Source organism: Onychostruthus taczanowskii, unplaced genomic scaffold, assembly GCF_017590055.1.
Source record: "Onychostruthus taczanowskii isolate IOZ18803 unplaced genomic scaffold, ASM1759005v1 scaffold141, whole genome shotgun sequence".
NCBI lineage: Eukaryota > Metazoa > Chordata > Aves > Passeriformes > Passeridae > Onychostruthus > Onychostruthus taczanowskii.
The window spans coordinates 3605-11885 of record NW_024498585.1 but is presented as its reverse complement, the minus strand read 5'-3'; the positions used below and the strand labels follow the sequence as shown (position 1 = coordinate 11885).

The following is an 8281-nucleotide window of genomic DNA, read 5'->3' as shown; positions in this document are numbered from 1 at the left end:
AGTTTCCTCCTTCTCCAGATGATCCTCCCTTCACCTAAGGAGACACAGCCCAGTTCCTGCTGCTGTAGACTTGCAGGCAGGAACATGCTCATAGCCACTTCAGAGCCATGAGCTTGAAGTGAAACCTCCTCATAGGCAGACCCAGCTTGTTGCGTCCTTGTCCCAGCAACCAGGTGGCCAAATGTCTCATGCCAGCAAACTGCTGCTCAGTGACCCTGTTTTAGCCCAGCCTTGGCCCAGAGGAGGCTGGAGAAAGGCTGAGCACTGGCTGTCCTTCATCTTGCATGCTCTTCTTGGCATACCACTGCTTTTCTTAATGGGAAGAGCTGCCCCTGCCACTGCCCTGGGCAGGTTTGACCTGCCAATGATCTTTTTAGTGAGAATGTTCATGGACACGAGGCCACTGGGCTGGTAGAACCAAACATCATTGGGAAGGTCTGAATGACACGTGTTTACTGATGCTAGGTGTCCTTTTGGTGGCTACACTTCTTTCCCAAAAAGAGGTGGTCTCATTCCACACAAAGCATGTATAATGCTCCCCAAGGACCTGGTCACTGGTATGATATTTGACCTCAAGCACCATTCACAGTTCTGCGTGATATATTAGCAGTAACTTTTATCCTGGGCCTTTTGATGCTGCTTCTTACCTTGCTCTCAGCCTCCCCTCACTCTTGGTTCCCACCTGTCCTTATTCAAGCATTCACATCCTCATCACCTTGTTGCTCATCACCACTATCTACCACCCCCCTATTCCCCCGACTCCTTTAGGCTAATCTTCCCACATGATTCTTCCTTCCTTCTAGCACATGGTGTTTTTCCTTAGCCCACGGGGTACTTACCCTCCCTCCAGTCAGATCCCTGTGTTGAATTCCAAGCTTAGTCTCCCTAGTCTAGAAGCCAAACTTCCACTTTCATCTCTGTGTGTCCAACGTTCACCCTCTCCCTCAAACATCCCAGCCATCCCCCAGGAACGAGGGAATAGTTTCCCACTCTGCTCACAGCCCTCGACTGGGGTCGAGCACAGAGAGTGCGGGCAGGGTGCGGCTGGGCTGGCCGCCTTCCCCTCGGCCGCCCTCAGAGACGGATCCGCTGTTTGGCCCGAGGGCCAGGACGGGCGGTGGGGAGGTGGGGGCGCGGAGCCCAGCCGCGAGTGCCGACACTCGGGGCGCGGCGGCGGTGGGCGCTGACGCACGGCGGGGCGGGCACGGCGCTATAAAGGCGGCGGCGGCGGCGGCGGGGCGGCAGCACCATGGAGAGCTGCCGGGCGCTGGCGCTGTGCGCTGTGGCGGCCGCGCTGCTGCTGAGCGCCCGCGGACACGGAGCGACCCCGCCGCGCCGCGCCCGCGACCTGGGACCGCGCGGCGGGGGCGGCGCCTCCCGGGAGAAGGAGCTGGTGCGGCGGGAGCCGGGGCCGGGCGGGGGGCGCCGGCGGGGCGGGCGCGGTCTGACGGCGGCTCTGTGGTCTCTCGGTAGATCGAGGCGCTGCAGGAGGTGCTGGAGAAGCTCAAGAGCAAGAGGGGACCGCACTACGAGAAGAAGTTCGGGCAGGTGCCCATGGTGCGTGTCCCAGCGGGACGGGTCGGGACGGGACCGGGAAGGCAAAAAAAAGAAGGGGAAGGGGGCAGAGCAGAACGAGGCGGGACGGGACGGAATGGTAAAAGGAACGGGAAGGGACGGAATGGGGAAGGGACAGAATGGGGACAGAATGGTAAAGGAACGGGAAGGGACGGAATGGGGAAGGGACGGAATGGGGAAGGGAAGGGAAGGGAAGGGAAGGGAAGGGAAGGGAAGGGAAGGGAAGGGAAGGGAAGGGACTTGGTCTAGACTGGACAGGACGACACGGGAAAGAATGGGACTAGGCTAGACGGCACGGGACGCGACGGGACGGGACAGAACTGGGCGGCCGCTGGTGGCGGTCCCTCTCACCGCCAGCCGCTGCCCGTAGTGCGACGCCGGGGAGCAGTGCGCCGTGAGGAAGGGGGCTCGCATCGGGAAGCTCTGCGACTGCCCCCGGGGGACGTCGTGCAATTCCTTCCTCCTCAAGTGCCTGTAAGCAGAGGCGTCCCGGGACAAGCCGCCGGGGGTGCAGGCACTGACGTCTGGCCGTCCCGACGTGCCGGCGACTTCCCGCAGCTCCTCCGCCCGAGAAACGCGGCGAGAAGTCCCTGCGTCGCCCGTGTAACGCCGTCCGTGACATCCGACATCCGTGGAGCTGTTTTCTTTCTCTCCCCCGCCCCACCCCGTCCTCTCCCTCCCCTCCTCCCCGGCTTGCTTTTGTCCGTCCAGGAAAATCCCGGGCCGTGCCTTGGGAGTAGAGGTGCTGGTCCCGGGAGCTGCAGTGCCGTCCCAGTGCAGACCCGAGCAGTGCCAAGCCATGCCGGGAAGCCGTACTGGCCCGGTGCCGTGCCCCGAGCTGCTCAGCTCCTTCCTCGGGCGAAAAACATCCACCCACTGCCGGCTGGAGGAGCCGGGGCCAGGGGACTCCCCTGAGGTGGTTGGGGGTAGCGGGGGCAGGCGGGATGCGGTGTGTCCAAAGCACTCTGGCCCCTCTCTCTCGCCTCCCCGCTGAGAGGACCCAGTTCGGCACACCCCAGAGCAAGCAGCCTGCAGCCTTCGGTGGGGTCCACCCGCACCGCTGGCCTCAGGCCAAATCCAGGTGTGCTCACCCTGTGCTGTAGAAAGTCGGGCATGAGACACTGATGGTGTGCAGGGGGTCCGGCACTAGCCTGGCTGGGGTGGGGCTGGGGGGATATCGGTTGCTTTACCAGGGCCACCACGGAGAGAAAGTTGTCTGGATTCGTTGCAAACTACCTGGGGATATCCTACTCATGTTTCTACAATGAACTGATGTATATAAATATGTCTGTCCTCCACAGGTACACTGTGTATTTCAGCAAACTCATAACGTGTTTTAATCCTTTGTTTGTCTCTATTAATAAAGTCAGTGTTCTGATGACACTATTTTGGGTGTTTTAATTCACACATGGGAATCCGTGGCACTCAGAGGGAGAGGCTAAGGGTATCTCCAAAACTACTGCATGTGTTACTGTGTGCTTTAGCCAGGCCATCAGCCAGGTCAGGACAGGACTAGAAACCAAGGTTCACGTGTTCTGGTGCTGCTCAGCTGACGTCTGCTTCCTCCCCACAGGCACCCAGAGGGACTGTGACAAATACAGAAGCTTAGGACCTCAGGTTTTTCTTTGGGAGAGGACAGGGTGTATCCCGGCTGCAGGGACCTGTCTGGGGAGGCAGTGTACCGGAGGCAACTACCATGAGCTGGATCACCTATGTTACTTTGTGTTAGATTATAGTAAATGATGGATGCCTGAAAGAATTTCTTGCCTCTCCTTTGTCACAATTCATCTGTGGGTGTCTGTGAGAACAAGCTCTTAATTCTATCAGCATGGAGATGAGGGGTTACATGGGCCAAAGCCCACATCGGGGAAAGACATACAAGCAAATTTCATATTTCATGCTGAAGAGAGCACAAATATAGATGAGAAACCCAGAGTTTCTGGGTGAGAAAAAGGTTTCTGCTGTAAGGCATCTGCTTTACTTCTAAACAGTAAGAGTACATAAGCAATTCTGACTGAACAGGTACAGAGGAGCTGACTTCAAAAAGAAACCCACCACTGCTCATTTTGCTATCAGTATTACTACTATTGTTATTGACGGTATTGTAGTTGCTGGGGTTTATTGTTGTTATTAGTTATTATTTTTCACAACTTGATTGAGCTCTTCTTAGCCTGGAGAAGGACAAAATAAAGGGCATCTGAAAACACCCAGAGTGTGAAGGCTGTTTTAACAGGTGGGGCCACAAGACTGAGGTCTCCCATTCATGGGCAGGGCAGTACTGGACTGGGGCACTGTGTGTGTGAGGGAGTCAGGAGGGGAGGGTTAAGTTAAAGCAGTAGCCATGGTGCACTTGTTAGGAACACTGTTCAGGGAGGACCAGACAAAGAGAAATGGATATATTGTGACCAGGGTAAGAACAGTCAGGAGTGGCAGCTAGCTCTGCCTGCAACTTCTACTACCGCGGGTGAGTAACGCCTCTAGGGGGAAGGTGTGATAGTGCATTTGCAGGGCTGGAGCCAAGTGCCAGCTTTTGTAAACTTGCAGCTGCTTGTGGATGTTTTTTATGATGTTTCCCAGAGATATTGTAGAAATCCTTAATTTCTCAATTAATAATGAAATAATTCTTGTAGCATCTCTGGTTCCCATACAAAGAATAACAAGGACTTATATTTTTTATACTCTGGTTGTTTGATGGTTCTATCAGTATTTATTGTGGTACAGACACTGACAGGGAATGTCCATACAATTATATCCTTTAAATGCAGGTTTTTACTTATAGTATCTAACAGAGTGGGGTTTTTGTGTATAACTTGTATTTAAAAGCCAGGATGTAAACTAAGCCACCCTGCTTCACTCCTTGGCACCAGTTTCTGGATGCATTTAATTTTCCCATACAGGATAATTTTTCCATGTTTCCCTCATCTGAAACATCCCCTTTTGCTGCCTTATATGGTACAATGTTATTACTTCAGGATCATTCACAGGTAAAACCAGATTATTAAGGGCTTTATCAATCAATGGCTGTGTTCAGCCCCAAGTACCAGAAGCATCTCAATGAACAGCTTGTGTAGATTGACTCGACATATAGCATTTATTGAAGGTGTATTTACATAGAACTGGACTGAAACATGAAATATTGGATTAAAATATATCAAGAAACATTCAGCTTATATGTTGACTTTATAGTTCTTGTTTTGCCAGATTGTAGTGCTCAAAATTATAAATGCAACTTACCTAAAGATCAAAGTCATAAAACCTAACTTAAGGAATCAGGATTTTGGGATTGCTTTAATGATACTGACACTATGACAATACTCTCTGCAATATTGTATACACTAACCTGAGGGCTCTTATCTTGTTGATTATCAATGACCACTTACATGACATTACACATGTTTCTATTGTAGAGATTAAAAAAAATAGGTCAGGAGAGAAACTTATGCTGTAGGAGTCAGGACAGACTTGGCGTTTGTGTATTTTTCACTTGAAATCAGTTACATGAAATGACACATTTTTTAAAAATTTAAAATATCTCCTGATTTCACCTTAGTAATATTTCCAAGGTGGGCCCTGCATACAACCTGTCCAAAACAGGAAGCACAGATTTTGAGGGCTCATCTTGGATTTAGACACCAGAGGGGGTTGCAAGAAAGACTGGATTCAATAAATGTGGTTCAGAATTAATGTGTTTATTGAGTATGAAGTAGAAAAACCCAGCTGCTTCAAGTCCTATTGTGTTAGAAGTCAACTACAGTAAATCTACTTGCCTCCTGCCAACACCATCTGAAGAACAAATTTTTCTTTTTGACTGGATCTTCCAGCTAGAAAGAGCTGTGAAAACTGCTCCTGACAGTCTGGTTGTCAGGTTATTTCTTTCTGTGTGGTGGGCTGACCAGCAGTTTCAGCTGGTCCTACAGCCCAGGGGATCTGTGCTGTGTGCCTGGGTGACTCACCAGCTTCAGAGGCTTCTGGCAGCTCCCAGGAGTAATGCTGGCTACATTACCCCTGTTTTCAGCTACTCTGCGCATGAAGACTGAAACATAGAGACACATCATGAACAAGTCTAGCAAAAAGGTGTTAATTCAAGAGAGTGTTATATATAACTGCTATCTGAAATAAATAAAAATGAAATACAGTGCTAGAAATCAAGCAATCCATGAAGAACCCCCATCTGTGTCAGTAGTCAAACCCCAATGGAGAACTAGTTGAACAGCAAGCAGCTGGACAAAGAGGCCCAGCCAGTCTGTCCAGTTTGTCTCTTTTCCTTGCCATGTGTGGGCTTTCCCCTTGTCATACCTACTAGCACAGTGTGATCCTCCTTCTTCTAGAGCAAACCTCTTCCCAGAGACCACCTGGTTAAAACCTAAAGACAATCAGCTTACATTATTTATCTGCAGCGAAGTCTTATTCAGGAGGCTCTACATAATTCTCAGGCTTGGTGTTCCTGGTGGAGGCAGGCTCTGCTCTTTAATCAGTATTTGGAAAATGTATGCCAATGGGTGGCAGCCCCTGGGGTAACAGATTGCACAAGTACTGAGAGGAAAACTGAGGTTCACATCAGAAGTCACAGAATTTGGAGGTAACATTGCATGGAAAAAATGTATTTCACGTGTAGTGGACAAATCCCATGACACTTTCTCCTGAGGTGGATTTTGCTGCTTCTCACATTCTGGGGTGTTTTCTTGTTGTTTTGGTAGGTTTGCTTTGTTCCCCTCTCTTTCCCCACCCCATTTCTTTCAGTACCTCATTCTCTGAGTTAGCAGAGAAAATAGTTACAGACTAATCAACACTGATTGATAGAATATGTGGATGTTTTCAAGCATTCTACTGTTTTGCAACTTGTATAGAAGTACATTATATTGCATCCAGCCAGTTGCTCTTCCTTGTAAGGTTTCAGTTTAACAAAAGTAGTGGAGACTTTATGCCTTTCTGTTGGTGGTGGATCCCTCATAGATTGGAGCTGGGCAAAAATTAAACCAGCAGAATAACAAGAGGTGGCAGTGTTGTAATGGAATGACATTCTCAGCATGCTGCTGTCTCTCGTCTAAATGAGTGTGTTAGCTTAACAATGAGGAATGGTGTTTTGGGGAATGGATTTTTTTTTTTTTCTTTTTACAGTAGAGCAATCTGGAACACGCAGTCATACCTTGCCTGTCTAGAGAATCTGTGGCCCCTTACAGCTCCCAGCAAGTCACCCTTCAGACTGAGGTCTCTAGGAGATGTGGTAACAACCCTTGCTGGGAAGGGAGGCTGCACAAAAAGAGACTCAGGAACCTAAGCAGCCCTCCTTCACCCCCCCACCCCACCAATCCCGTCTGTGTGACCCCTTTTTCAGCTCAGGTCTGGGCTTTCAGATTTTGGCAAGATTGTGCAGGTGTGTGGGACCTGCCTGGAGCCCTTCCACACCGTCTGTCTGCAGTAGCAGCCATAATGAGATTGGAAATGAAAACTTAAATACTGATTAAGCTTTCAAGGGTGGCTCTTTTAATTCCTCCCAAGTATACGGCAAATACTCTTTTGTATGTGGTAACTGACTTGATTGCAACTTGGAGATCCTGCCTGTTTTGCCTGGGAGGCAGAATGTATTCTCACTTGCAGGCACTACTGTAACTGAACGACCATGACCACACAGGAGCCAGGCTTTGTCCCAGAAGTAATTCCCATCTTCCAGTCCCTATGATTGTAGGATCCTACAGAATTCACAGAAAGGATTATACCAATGCAAAGAACAAGCTGGTGGGTTCCAGCTGTGAACCACAAATTACATTTCAGAGTCTAGCACAGAGAGTGGATGGTGGTGAGGGCTCACTTCTGTGCCTGGGAAGACAGATAAGACCTCCTGTAAGCAGTGCTAAGGCACACAGAGAACAGGGAGATGATTTGAAACAGCTGGCACATCTTCACCAAGGACAAGTTCTGCCTGGCTAACCCAGGGGCCTTCTGTGGTGGAGTGACGAGAGAAGAGCCACAGATATCTATCTGGACTTCTGTAAGGCCTTTGACACATTCCCCCATCACATCCTCCTCTCTAAAATGGAGAGAGATGGACTGGATGGGTGGACTGCTTGATGGATGAGGAATTGGCCAGATGGTCACATCCAGAGGGTAGTGGTCAACTGCCCAATGTCCAGATGGACATCAGTGGAAAGTAGTGTCCCTCAGTGGGATCAGTTATATTAAATATCTTCAGCAATGACACAGAGAGTGGCATTAAGTGCAAGTTTGCAGATGACATCAAGCTGAGTGGTGCAGCTGACATTCCTAAAGGACAGGATGCTGTCCAGAGGGACCTGGACAAGCTCAAGAAGAGGCCCACAGGAATCCCATGAGGTTTAACAAGACCAAGTTCAAGGTGCTGCACCTGGGTCAGGACGCTCCCAGTACCAGCACAGGCTGGGGATGAACAGATGGAGAGCAGCCCTGAGAGAAGGACTTGGGGTGTTCGTGGCTGAGAGGCTGGACATGACCCAGCCATGGGCACTGCCAGCCCAGAAAGCCAAACGTGTCCTGGGCTGCATCCAAAGCAGCGTGGGCAGCAGGAGAGGGAGGGGATTCTGCCCCTCTGCTCTGCTCTGCTGAGAGCCCACCCGGAACCCTGCATCCAGCTCTGGGGGCCCAGCACAGGAAGGACATGGACCTGCTGGAGTAGGTTCTGAGGATGGCTATGGGAATGATCAGAGGAATGGAAAACCTCATTTGTGAGGAA

The 8281-nt window shown here is 50.4% G+C and overlaps 1 protein-coding gene across 1 annotated transcript; it reads left to right on the top strand.

Annotated features, from left to right (window-relative positions):
* Positions 1-1249: 1249 nt before the first annotated feature.
* Positions 1250-2053, top strand: CARTPT (CART prepropeptide). The gene is made up of 3 exons (XM_041398166.1): positions 1250-1393; positions 1474-1557; positions 1946-2053. Exons 1-3 carry the CDS (start codon positions 1250-1252, stop codon positions 2051-2053), a joined length of 336 nt encoding a protein of 111 aa, XP_041254100.1.
* The last annotated feature ends 6228 nt before the right edge of the window (positions 2054-8281 follow it).